Here is a 14,275-nt window from a genome sequence, read left to right as displayed (position 1 = left end):
GATCCTTCTGTAAAAATTGAACTGTAAAATAATGGCATTTTTTCCTCCGTTTTTAGGCAAATTGAGGTGATCAAGTTGTTACGTCAGACAGGCGCTCACCTTTCCTGGGAAGAGCTGGAGCACAGCGGTACCGAACTTTGCAGGTAAAAATAAATGATTCTGTTATAAAGGGGCTTTCTGGGATAGAATGATTGACAGGGTGCAGACACATGGCACCCCCGCCAATCAGCTGTTTGGCGCCTGTATTACATAGTAAATGGGGCAGGAAGAAGATGGCTCCATTCACTGTATAGTATTGGCCCAAGTGAACTTGAGCTAAGCTGCAGTAACCAGGCCCGGGCGCTACCGAGGGGGCGGAGCCAACTGCCTTCTGCCATGTTTACTGTGTAATGCAACGGATAACGTTAAATTATTAGAAGTGATGGTGCTAGGATAATACATTACTGTCAATCGCATATATCTTAATGTAGTTGCATATCCCAGTAATATGCCTGAAAATGGGAAAAGACCCTGATGGGCCGGTACTCACTCACCTTCTGTCCATTGTACATGAGACCCCCACATTGTTAGAACAAGCAGAAGAAGCGTGCAGTAGAACAATTCTCTCCCCAGCTTGCAGCTCTCTCCATCCAGCTACACTAGACGTCTATGGAGCTATCCAGTTAAACTGGGCTGAGATTGTTGTGAGCTGGGGAGTGAAGCACTTAAAGAGGTATTCCAGGAAAAAACTTTATATATATATATATATATATATATATATCAACTGGCTCCAGAAAGTTAAACAGATTTGTAAATTACTTCTGTTAAAATCTAATCCTTTCAGCACTTATGAGCTGCTGAAGTTGAGTTGTTCTTTTCTGTCTAAGTCATCTCTGATGACACGTGTCTCGGTAACTGTCCAGAGTAGAAGAAAATCCCCAAGACAAACGGAGGTATCAGAAGAGAGCACTGTTGTCAGACAGAAAAGAACAACTCAACTTCAGCAGCTGATAATTATTACAAGGATTAAGATTTTTTTAATTAGAAGTAATTTACAAATCTTTCTGGAGCCAGTTGATATATAAAAAAAAATTTTTTTTCCTGGAATACCCCTTTAAACAGATTTGTAAATTACTTCTTTAAAAAAATCTTAATTCTTCCAATAATTATCTGCTGCTGAAGTTGAGTTGTTCTTTTCTGTCTGACAACAGTGCTCTCTGCTGATACCTCTGTCTGTCTTGGGAACTGCCCAGAGTAGGAGAGGTTTGCTATGGGGATTTGCTTCTACTCTGGACAGTTCCCGAGACAGGCGTCATCACAGAGCACTTAGACAGAAAAGAACAACTCCACTTTAGCAGCAGTACTGAAAGGATTAGGATTTTTTTAATAGAAGTAATTTACAAATCTGTTTAACTTTTTGGAGCCAGTTGATATATATAAAAAAAATTTTTTTTCCTAGATAACCCTTTTAAGCATGTTCTTCCCTCTGCTCTTTCTCATGATGGTGATCTGTCTGAACACCCATACTCCGACCAATCAATACCTTGACGTGTCTCTGTCACATGTCAAAATGACTGACACTTTAAATCAAAGTTGATTCATTTGACATGGTGAAAAAAGTTTGTTAGGTGGACATAACTTATACAATTAAGTCAGTTAGCCAGATGCTAAAATAATCCCCATTTATTTCCCACTTTCACTGTTCATGTTGAAATAAAAGGCGGTGAAGTTGACCTGATGGCCATTTATAACACCCCTGGTCTTGCAGTCAAAAGCCCTGGATTAATATAAGATATAAGTGTGTTGTTCCTTTGAAGGGCTGACAATACAGAGGATTAGAGGAAGTTACAGTGCATTCCAGGCCAGGTCACTTAAGGAAGTGCTAATCATAGTATCCATCTGCCTAGACCTAGTAATGTGCTAGTTTTTCTTTCTCGGCTCTGCTGCATTCCCTGCAGTGTATGCGGGGAGAGGCTCACAAATAGCATTCCTTTATCCCCGCCTTTATGTTCTGCTTATCCTGTGTAACTGGTTTAGTCTGATGTCCTGGCAAGGTAAGAATTTCTTCACAGACGTGAGAAAGTGGTATGTGTAGTGCCGAGTCCAGCTGGGCACAGAGACTTGCCTGTCAGTATCCAAGCGTGTTTAGAGAGTAGTATACCCTTCCTGCGCTCGTCTTTAAAGGGGCTGTCAAAGTTGTAAATACAATTTATAATAGTGGTCTCAAATTATGGCCCTCCAGATGTTACAAAACTTCAACTCCCAGCATGCCCGGACAGCCAACGGCTGTCCGGGCATGCTGGGAGTTGAAGTTTTGCAACATCTGGAGGCTCACAGTTTGAGACCACTGATTTATAAACTGTCTTATTCATTTAGCACAGCCTTCACCCTCATACACTCTAGCCATCCCTGGATCCGGATACTGTAGTAGTGTCCCACAGCCTTTGATTTTCCAGCTGCTACATAACTAGAACCAGGGGTTAAAGGGGTACTCTGGTGGAAAACTTTATTTTATTTTATTTTATTTTTCTTCTTAAATAAACTGGTGCCAGAAAGTTAAACAGATTTGTAAATGACTTTTATTAAAAAATCTTAATCCTTCCTGTACTTTTTAGCAGCTGTATGCTACAGAGTAAATTATTTTCTTTTTGAATTTCTTTTTTTCCTGTCCACAGTGCAACTCTGTCCGTGTCAGGAACTGTCCAGAATAGCATAGGTTTGCTATGGGGATTTTCTCCTGCTCTGGACAGATCCTGATACGGGCATCAGGTGTCAGCAGAAAGCACTGTGGTCAGACAGAAAAGAAATTCAAAAAGAAAAGAATTTCCTCTGTACCATACATTTGCTAAAAGTACTGGAAGGGTAAAGATTTTTTAATAGAAGTAATTTACAAATCTGTTTGTCCTTCTTGCACCAGTTGATTAAAAAAAAAAAATGTTCTCCACAAGTCCTGCAGGAATGCGTGGGAACTGAGTTCCTGCCCTTTTTTGGACCAGCCCTTGAGTGGAAATCGTGGGCGAGTTCCCTCGCCTTTTTTTTTTTTTTTTTCTTTCCAGGACTTGACCCCTGACTATAACATCAGTTATGTCCTGACAGATGAAGGCTATTTGGCTGTTGCAAAACTACAACTCTCAACATGCTCTGAGAGTCGCAAGGCAGGAAACACTGCTATAAGTTAATAGTTTACACTGATTCATACCTCGTCTATGCAGAATAGTTAGATTTTTTAGCAGAGCTTAGATTAAAAGTACAGTATATTTCTGACTTAGTGGATACACAATATTCCAAGGAAATACAATAGAGCCAATTTTGGTTTGTTTGCAAACCCATGTGCCAGTGGTAACCTGCGTCATGTGTACCCATGTGCCAGTGGTAACCTGCGTTGTGTACCCATGTGCCAGTGGTAACCTGCGTCATGTGTACCCATGTGCCAGTGGTAACCTGTGTCATGTGTACCCATGTTCCAGTGGTAACCTGCGTTGTGTACCCATGTGCCAGTGGTAACCTGCGTCATGTGTACCCATGTGCCAGTGGTAACCTGCGTTGTGTACCCATGTGCCAGTGGTAACCTGTGTCATGTGTACCCATGTGCCAGTGGTAACCTGCGTTGTGTACCCATGTGCCAGTGGTAACCTGCGTTGTGTACCCATGTGCCAGTGGTAACCTGCGTCTTGTGTACCCATGTGCCAGTGGTAACCTGCGTCTTGTGTACCCATGTGCCAGTGGTAACCTGCGTCTTGTGTACCCATGTGCCAGTGGTAACCTGCGTCTTGTGTACCCATGTGCCAGTGGTAACCTGCGTCATGTGTACCCATGTGCCAGTGGTAACCTGCGTCTTGTGTACCCATGTGCCAGTGGTAACCTGCGTCATGTGTACCCATGTGCCAGTGGTAACCTGCGTCATGTGTACCCATGTGCCAGTGGTAACCTGCGTCATGTGTACCCATGTGCCAGTGGTAACCTGCGTCATGTGTACCCATGTGCCAGTGGTAACCTGCGTCGTGTACCCATGTGCCAGTGGTAACCTGCGTCATGTGTACCCATGTGCCAGTGGTAACCTGCGTCATGTGTACCCATGTGCCAGTGGTAACCTGCGTCATGTGTACCCATGTGCCAGTGGTAACCTGCGTCATGTGTACCCATGTGCTAGTGGTAACCTGCGTCATGTGTACCCATGTGCCAGTGGTAACCTGCGTCATAGGAGCCATATACAGAAAGCCATTTTGAAGTGAAAAATAGTTTTTGGGGCAAGTGTTCTTACTTTTGCCTTCCAACATCTGGTTTGTAAACAAAGACAAAAGCTGTATTGTGATTTTAATACAGACAGTGATTGCCAAGATGTGTATTTATTTAATCTATTCCTAGGAAAGCTGGGTGACAACGGATATGGACGCCATTACAGCTGCCACAAAGGTCATCCTAGTCTTCTGAAAGGCAGTGGTACGTCCCTATCCTAGCCCTACATAGGGAAGGGAGATTCACACTTAGTTATTGGTTGTCACACAGTTACTAGAACATACAAATGACTAAATACAATATTATATCTCTGAGTTGTCATCATATGTGACATATTCAATCACAGGGGAAAATGGAGTTTAATATTGATTTTTACGGAGTAAAATATAGAGAGCTGCATTACATCACTGCCCACTCCTCAGTCCCTTGCCTGGGTCTCTTTCATGTCCTTGGGCGATCTCATAAAATCAATCAGATCCTTCTGCTTCCTGCTGATAGTTGTCTTTGCAATGAAACCCTCTAATTTCCTCTTGCTTTGTTGCAGTGATCTGCTGATATCCTGTTATCATAGTCTTATCCCTTAGTCTTGAAATAAAGTGTTACTTACACCTTCAGCACCTTGACAGCTTCTCCTCGCTGCAGGCTCTCGCTCCTATTTACCTTGCTGGCCTATAGTGTTATCTGAAATCTGCAGAGAATGACTAAGCTCACCCTACAGCTGATAAATGAATTGTCAGGATAGTTTATTGTAACCTGATTATTATAGAGGTTTTGTTACCAATAAAGAGACCAGACTCCTTTCAGGAGCACAATCTTTTATGGTAAGTCCCTACGTAAGCAGTAGGTGCTCATACACATGAGGGAACTGTCAGCCTCCGATCCCTCCATACACACACATGTTCAGCTGAGCATAAGGCACTGGCACACTCCTCTGCTGGCCGCTTATTTCCCCAATAACAAAATGGTCAGGCAGTTTAAATCAAACATGCCCGATCCTTCTGCCTCCAGATGACATCTACTGGGGAGCCGGGAGACCCCCATCCACATCATACAGTCAGCTGGTCCCTCTGAAGTCATTGGGTTCATCCAACTTTTTTTCCCTAATGTGTATGACAATTTTAAGGGTCTGTGCACACTACTGAATTTTTGCCCAGAGTTTGCAATTTTCAAGGACGGCCATGAACTGAATCAGTCTGCCCTCGGACTGCGTGGACATTGCCGGTTTCCATAGCTCTATTGACAGCAATAGAAGTTTTGCTGCCTCAGAATTTCCAATGATTCTGGGAAATTCCGTAGTATGCATGGGCCCTGAGACTCTGACCCCTCCTAGTACCAAGAACAGGTGAGAGTCTGACCCCACCTAGTACCAAGAACAGGTGAGGGTCTGACCCCTCCTAGTACGAAGAACAGGTGAGGGTCTGACCCCTCCTAGTACCAAGAACAGGTGAGGGTCTGACCCCTCCTAGTACCAAGAACAGGTGAGGGTCTGACTCCTCTTAATACCAAGAACAGGTGAGGGTCTGACCCCACCTAGTACCAAGAACAGGTGAGGGTCTGACCCCTCCTAGTACCAAGAACAGGTGAGGGTCTGACCCCTCCTAGTACCAAGAACAGGTGAGGGTCTGACCCCTCCTAGTACCAAGAACAGGTGAGGGTCTGACCCCTCCTAGTACCAAGAACAGGTGAGGGTCTGACCCCACCTAGTACCAAGAACAGGTGAGGGTCTGACCCCTCCTAGTACCAAGAACAGGTTAGGGTCTGAGCCCTCCTAGTACCAAGAACAGGTTAGGGTCTGACCCCTCCTAGTACCAAGAACAGGTTAGGGTCTGACCCCTCCTAGTACCAAGAGCAGGTGAGGGTCTGACCCCTCTTAGTACCAAGAACAGGTGAGGGTCTGACCCCACCTAGTACCAAGAACAGGTGAGGGTCTGACCCCTCCTAGTGCCAAGAACAGGTGAGGGTCTGACCCCTCCTAGTACCAAGAACAGGTGAGGGTCTGACCCCTCCTAGTACCAAGAACAGGTGAGGGTCTGACCCCTCCTAGTACCAAGAACAGGTGAGGGTCTGACCCCTCCTAGTACCAAGAACAGGTGAGGGTCTGACCCCTCCTAGTACCAAGAACAGGTGAGGGTCTGACCCCTCCTAGTACCAAGAACAGGTGAGGGTCTGACCCCTCCTAGTGCCAAGAACAGGTGAGGGTCTGACCCCTCCTAGTGCCAAGAACAGGTGAGGGTCTGACCCCTCCTAGTACCAAGAACAGGTGAGGGTCTGACCCCTCCTAGTACCAAGAACAGGTGAGGGTCTGACCCCTCCTAGTACCAAGAACAGGTGAGGGTCTGATCCCACCTAGTACCAAGAACAGGTGAGGGTCTGACCCCTCCTAGTACCAAGAACAGGTGAGGGTCTGACCCCTCCTAGTACCAAGAACAGGTGAGGGTCTGACCCCTCCTAGTACCAAGAACAGGTGAGGGTCTGACCCCTCCTAGTACCAAGAACAGGTGAGGGTCTGACCCCACCTAGTACCAAGAACAGGTGAGGGTCTGCAGTGGACCACATCAGTGATTGCACATGCTCAGTCACTCTATGTAAGAATCTATGAGAGAAGTTCTGTTCCATTTCTGCATCTCCATAGAGTTTGATGGCAGGAAACTGTATATTACCATCCCGAGGATATGCAATAAAAATATGTTATGGACACTGTTTGGGAGCCCTGGGACAGGTTTCTAGATAGGCAACCTCTTAGTCCCCCCCTGACGCTATCTTTCTCTTCCCTTTCCTTCTGGTCCCCCCTTTTTACCTACCCCCCCTCCCTCTATGCCTTCTCTCTTGTCCTTTTTGCACTTTATTCTACAATGTATCTTGTGAGGTTCTGATTTTCTGTTGAAAAACCTTAATAAAAATTACAGTTGGGAAAAAAAATATATATATATATATTTTATGGACATCCGCCTTTAAGAGAGAGGTCTACAATTAGAAAAACATGGCTGCTTTCTTACAGAAATAGCACCACATCTGTCCATGGGTTGTGTCTTGTGTTGTAACTCCACTGAAGTGAATGATGCTGAGATGCAATACCACGTACAACCTGTGGACAGGTGTGATGCTGTTTTTGGAATAAGGATTTTCTAATGCTGTGTAACTCCTTTAAAGAGGATATCCATACATGTGTCCACATATCAAGACTTCCTGCTCTGTATACTCAATGTTTTCATTGGGGCTTTGGGCCTAAAGGCAACTTAAACAATGGTAGGCATTTGTTATCTATTGAGTACTGTAGAGTAACTACAAAATATTGGGGCATATCCCACAAAGACAAATTTTGAGTTAGGGTAAACATAGAGGTGGTGGATTTGGAAATTTTCACCAAATACATTTTCGGCTACTTGAATGAGATTGTAACAAATCTCATGCATATGTTCTCCAGGAGAGAACTGCCCCAGACTATTCAGTGTGTGCACACAGATCCACCGAGAGCGGTACACAGCAGAAATTTGGAGGGTAGGCCTGGATTTCTGCCATTTATTTCTATTATTTCTATTTATTTTGTCCTGGTGTTAGATGGATTAGGCCCATTCAGTTGGACTTGGTGTCATGCTGCCTGTTTATACTACACTGTAACAAAACTACTGACTACGTCTTGTTGGGAGCTGCACAGGTGAGAGCCGCAACTTGACATATTCCAATAAAGAGCAGTAGAAACATAGAAAATATACATTCCAGCAAGGATGACAGGGAGGTATGTCCAAATTCTCTACGTTTAACCCTTTAGTGAAGAACCTTTACTATGTATGATGCCTCAGAGTTATCCTGCAAAAATGATAGCATAAATAAAAAAGCTGAAAAAAGTGACCTATGTATGCACACGTGCACCATTTTTTTTGCTTTTAACACCTTCTTTCACAATACACTTTGTATAGCGTTGCTAGGCACATTTTTTCCTAGACCTGCATGATGGTTATAACATTACAGCTTTATATAAAATAAATGGTTGTTATTGGTTTTCCAGCCTGGCTGCCAGTGGAGATGTCGAAGGGTTAACTGCCTGGGAGCTGGCCGGTGTGGACATGGAACAAGCTGGGTATGATGGGCAGACGCCGTATCAAGTTGTAAGTCACTCACTAATACATGGATCCAGTTAGAACCTCTAAAAATGTGTCCAACAAAACTGCGCCATGCAGATCCACTTTAAATGTTAAAGGGGCATTATTATTGCAATGATAAATTAAAATACTAGCAACATATATTGTAATATTAGCATAAGCATTAATATCCAGCTTTTCATTTCGGATGTGCCCTTTTAAAGCATCAAAGGATCGGCCTTTTTTCCCTTATCCGTAGGCTTTGTCTGGTATTCCATCTCCGCTCTTTATATTCAGATAATCAGAACTTCTTCCACAGCTCATAGACAATAAAACAGACTTTTTTTTATTTTAATCTGCTGTGATTCTCTTGGTGGGGTGAACGGTCTATAGATTTGACATTGTTTGTACCCATGTGTCTATGTGATCAGCTTTCATGTGCATTTACTTACAGGCAGAAGCTGTGGGGAATGAAGAGGTTTTGGAATTTTTCCATCAAAAGAGAGCACAGGTGAGATGTACGGAGTGATAGGTTGCTGCATTTTGATCGGTTCCTGTGGTCAAAAGGGCCAGTTTTACATTTGTTGCTACAGAACCTCTTTTTGAAGAGAAAGGGAATATCCGGTCTATGATAGATGAATATACACTTCCCTCTTCCTTTACTTATTTAATCTGATCTCTTGTGGCTGACATTCTGGTTCACAGTACTGTATAACCTACTGCAGCTGCTGAAGAACCTCTTTTTAAAGACTGAGGGTTTTCTATGGGAGGTTGGCAAAGCAGAATAAACTACCTCCAAATGTGGCCGACTGCTTCTCCTGAAAGAGATAAGTGGTGCTTATGGGTCACCGCTCATCTTGGTGTGTTCAGGTCCTGATATTACAATGAGAGACAGATCTAATGGAAATTTCCCTTCACGTTTATTATTCCCATAGTAATAGTCGGAGTCTCCCTGTCCCATGATAAGCGATTTCCCGCTGTAGTGTTCTCTCCATCATTATTTTCACCCTATTACATTATTCTGTCTCTCACCCCCTGTTCTGTCCTGACATGTCAGCACCAAAGACAAGTTTAGCTCAATCTGTTCTCCCATAGATTAATTCTACATTACAATCAAGTCTCCATCTAGAAGGCTTATCAGCGGCCTCCACCCCTGTCAGGAGAGTAAAAAGAACTTGTAGAAGAAAAAAATAATTGTTGATTCATTTGGCGCATTAAGCCAATGTTCCCAAACCTGAGGCTGTCCGCCCGTTGCAAGACTACAACTCTGGCTTTCAGGGCCAGATGCGAGTTGTTGTTTTGCCACAGGTGGAGGAACATTGTCTTAAAGGTGTACACCGCTGCTCAGAGTTTGGAAAAAACATAGCTACCTGGTTGTGTAACTCACATTGTGCAAGCGAGCTGGATAGGACCCCCAATTTTAAAATGAAGTGAGATCTGCATCAGTTGGACATTTATGTCCTGTGGTGTTGAAATAAAAATGCTACTTTTAGGGTAGGGTCACACAGAACGGATACGCAACGTATTTTATGATGGGGATCCGCCGATGATGGGGCCTACAGTGCGCCTCCAGCTGTGCCTAACACACAGTATACTGCAGGTCACCGTGCGCACTCACACACATCGCTGTCTGGAAGTACACTGCGCATGGTGACTCGCAGATCGCTGTGTGTCTTCTCATAGCGGCAATCCGGACAGGCAGGCACAGTTGGAGGAACACTGTAGGGTACGTCATCGGCGGATACAAATTATCCTTAATAGCCCAGGGGCATTCCTATGAACCACAAAAGAGAAGTGTTGCTAACAAGCTAATGGGATGGACTTTGTTGGGCTTTTACACCCAAAACATGCTGACATTCCCACTTTAACTTTAGGGGTGGGTACTACCTCTTGACCCAGTTTCAATTGCTGGTTGTACTGCAATGAAATATTGTTCATAAATTCTTATATACGCAGTGCAATATCTATAGATTTTGTTGTCCATCCTCTAAACTTTTATCCTTTTTTTATTTTAGGTTTTTCTCAATGGCAGCTCGAGTGAGAAAGATAACTACTTGAGTAATTGAAGAAATCCTCTACTTCAGACACTTTAATGGTGGATTGTATTGTTGTTTCAAAGCACAAACTCTATAACTTGTAGGTGCCTGTAGGGTCATAGCATATCAATTGTCTGCCTGAGGTGTTACTTTAATGAAAAAAACATTTGACATGCCATGCAGACACGTCGAAAGTTTTGACTAGTCAGGTTGTCAGTGCCGAGACCCGCACCGATCACTAGATATAGCTGGGTAAAATACGTGGCATCGCGCTTCACGTCCGACTTGGCTACAAACCTGTCACTTTGCAAACGTCCGTCTCCATAGAGTATAAGGGAGCCAGTGGAAAGAGCCTGCGATAAGCACAGAGCCAGGACGTGAAGCATGCACACTGCAACATGCTTCACCGGCTATAGCTAGTGATAGGTGGGTGTCTCAGCACCGACTACCCGACTGATCAAAACTTTCGACATATGTTCATGACCTGTAAAAAGAGTTTTCATGACAGTAATGGTTTAAAGCCAGATTCACCTGTTTAATACACAATTAGAATTTTTCCATTACTTGTCTCTGGTTGTCAGCCAAAGCAACAGATTACAGCAAAACTGGCTGATGTGTATGGGGGGCCTCCCAGCTCACCTTGGGGGAATACTGATTGGTCATGATGAATTCCAATGGCCGATCATTTTGTTTCCTCAAGAAATAAGCCACCACCGGAGATGTCTGGTAAAGGCTTTATCCCATCTACCCAGCTTAACCGATTAAGCCTCTAAGGAAGGGGGCGCGGGGAATCTGGGCGAATTGTCACTTGACAATTACTGAAGTTGTGTATGGCAAAAATAATAATAGAACTCCAAGGTGTGGATGGGATACACAGGCGCTCAACAACCAGGTAGCAGGATAAAATGTTTAATCACCCATAATGCAACGCGTTTCACAGCACAGCTGCTTCATCAGGCACCGTAGCTTAATGGGGTTGACCAGGATTGGATAACTAGTGCCACTTTTGTTTATAGTCTGTGCCTGGTATTGCAGCCTTGACTTCAGAGGAGATAAGCTGCACTTCTAGATTATGCATGCCCAACCACATTCAAACGAATGCTACAATTCAGGCACTGAACGGTGGACGGGAACGGTGTTGTTTGCCGAGAACAAGAAGGCTCGGTATTCTGATCCTGGAATCCCCTTTATTTCCTGCCAACTGCCCTCAGTTTAGAAACAATTCTGCCTTTAGCTGAAGACCTATATAACCCTGACAGACTGGTTGCTAGGGACGTGCTGCTTGAAAACCCCATTCACTGGTTACTAGGGGTGAACTGCCCAACAAGCACAGTCTGTTTCACGTGACTTCAGCATTGGCACTGACCTGAAGGGTGAAATATCTTGGCTGTGGTCCAGCCATGCTATTCCTCTGTAAAGGCCCAGGCAGTCATGGTCTTCCTCTGATATTTGTGTGTGTTATATTTATGTAGTGTAGCGTGTTCTTTCCTTGGTGTGTTGTAAAGTGTCGTATGTGATGGACATCAATCTACTCCAGTGTTTCCCAACCAGTGTGCCGCCAGCTGTTGCAGAACTACAACTCCCAGTATGCCCGGACAGCCTTTGGCTGTCCGGGCATACTGGGAGTTGTAGTTCTGCAACAGCTGGAGGCACACTAGTTGGGAAATACTGGTGCACTCCATGTGAAATGTGTCTTATTTTTGTATTAGACTTTTAACATATAAGTGAAGCGCGTGTCTTAATCTGTGTCAACTGAGCCCGATGGGTGTGTCGGATCGCTATGCACATTGAGGTAAATTATGCTGCGATGGCTGGTATGTTTATGAACAGGAGCTTTTTGTCTCGGGGCGGGGAGGTGCACAAGATGGACTTCTGAAAATAGCAGGAATCCAGCTACAGACCTGTCAGTAACAAAGCACATGGCAGAAATGCAATATCTGTATTATTCTCCTTTTAGGATACATGAATGTATTTTTTTTTTTTTTTTTTTGTACTGTAAATGGGAAGAAAACAGTGACTAAATTGTTTTGGTGTAAATCAGTATTAGCAATAAAGTTTTATCAAATCAAAGAATAGGTCTCTTTATTTCTAAATGTTTCATTATTTGCAAGGCAATTGATATCATTTTAAAAGGTGTTATCCTTAATAAAGGCCATTATTATTGCATTGATGGGGTCTGACTCCTAGCACCCTAACTGATCAGCTGTTTCATGGGGACAGCCCTTTAACCCCATAAAGGGGTACTACAGTGGAAAATAAACATTTTTTAAACTGGCGCCAGAAAGTTATACAGATCTGTAAATTAACTTCTATTAAAAAAAATCTTAACCCTTCCAGTACTCCGTAATCTTAACCCTTCCAGTACTCCGTAATCTTAATCCTTCCAATACTCAGTAATCAACTGCTGTATACTACAGAGGAAAATGAGTTGTTCTTTTCTGTCTGACCACAGTGCTCTCTGCTGACACCTCTGTCCATGTCTGGAACTGTCCAGAATAGGAGCAAATCCCCATAGCAAAGCTCTCCTGCTCCAGACAGTTCCTGACATGGACAGAGGTGTCAGCAGAGAGCACTGTGGTCAGACAGAAAAGAACAACTCAACTTCCTCTCTAGTATACAGTAGATGATAAGTACTGGAAGGATTACAATTTTTATATAGAAGTACAAGTGGTCCCTCAACATATGATGGTAATCCGTTCCAAACGGACCATCGTTTGTTGAAACCATCGCATGTTGAGGGATCCGTGCATTGTAAATAGAGATGAGCGAACTTACAGTAAATTCGATTCGTCACAAACTTCTCGGCTCGGCAGTTGATGACTTTTCCTGCATAAATTAGTTCAGCTTTCCGGTGCTCCGGTGGGCTGAAAAAGGTGGATACAGTCCTAGGAGACTCTTTCCTAGGAATGTATCCACCCACCGGAGCACCTGAAAGCTGAACTAATTTACGCAGGAAAAGTCGTCAACTGCCGAGCAGAGAAGTTCGTGACGAATCGAATTTACTGTAAGTTCGCTCATCTCTAATTGTAAAGTATAGGACAGTGGTCTACAACCTGTGGACCTCCAGATGTTGCAAAACTACAACACCCAGCATGCCTGGACAGCCAACGGCTGTCCGGGCATGCTGGATGTTGTAGTTTTGCAACATCTGGAGGTCCGCAGGTTGAAGACCACTGTTAGAGGAAGTTGTACTCACCTGTCCCCGCCTCTCCGGACCGTCACCGCTGCCCGGGATGTCGCCGTCAATCGCTGTCGCCGCGTCCCCGGGGTGTCCCCGACGCTCTGGCAAGGCCTCTGCTTCCCAGGCATCCTCGCTCTCCATCGCCGCTCCTATTGGATGACGGGACGGCATGCGCAGTGACGTGATGACGACGAAGGAGAGCGCCAACGATGCAGAGGATCCCAAAGAGGACACGCCGGAGCCCCGAGGACAAGTGAGTGACCATCACCGGAGCCCCGAGGACAGGTAAGAGACATCACCGGAGCTCACGGGGCACTGTAAATGGCTATCCGGTGTCAGCTGAAGCAGTCTGCGCTGCTGGATAGCTGTTTATGCGATGGCCCCGAAATAAAAAAGCATTGTATGTTGATGCTGCCTTCAACATGCGATGGCCTCTGAGAGGCCATCGCATGTTGAAATTCTCGTATGTCGGGCCATCGTAGGTCAGGGGGTCACTGTAATTTATACATCTGAATTCAAGTAGCAGCTGCACTTTACAGTTGATTCATTGAAGTACAACTAAATAAGCAATACAAAAGCACCAAGTTCCTTACAATGTGTAACACTACGGTCCTGCATAGTAACACACAGTCTGTGGCAAATGTAAGAACTGCCCAACAACCGCAGCGGCCTGTAGAGAATCCACATCTGATTCATTTTGTACGGCTCAGGGTTCATCCTCTCCCTTATCTGTGATATGTCTCCACTCAGCCTTGGTGCGATGC

The 14,275-nt window shown here is 44.4% G+C and overlaps 1 protein-coding gene across 1 annotated transcript in view; it reads left to right on the top strand.

Moving 5' to 3' along the window:
- The window catches only part of ASPG (asparaginase), a 93,337-nt gene extending 80,943 nt beyond the window's left edge, over positions 1-12,394 (top strand). Inside the window, exons 13-16 of the mRNA XM_056545569.1 lie at positions 57-143; positions 8,222-8,321; positions 8,749-8,805; positions 10,310-12,394. Of these exons, the coding sequence (XP_056401544.1) occupies positions 57-143; positions 8,222-8,321; positions 8,749-8,805; positions 10,310-10,360 (295 nt within the window). The 3' untranslated portion in view covers positions 10,361-12,394. The remainder of the gene's footprint in view (positions 1-56; positions 144-8,221; positions 8,322-8,748; positions 8,806-10,309) is intronic.
- The last annotated feature ends 1,881 nt before the right edge of the window (positions 12,395-14,275 follow it).

The sequence above is a fragment of the Hyla sarda genome, chromosome 11 (genome assembly GCF_029499605.1).
Source record: "Hyla sarda isolate aHylSar1 chromosome 11, aHylSar1.hap1, whole genome shotgun sequence".
Classification (NCBI taxonomy): Eukaryota; Metazoa; Chordata; class Amphibia; order Anura; family Hylidae; genus Hyla; species Hyla sarda.
Note: the sequence above shows the minus strand (reverse complement) of the source record. Positions and strands in the feature narration are given on the sequence as shown.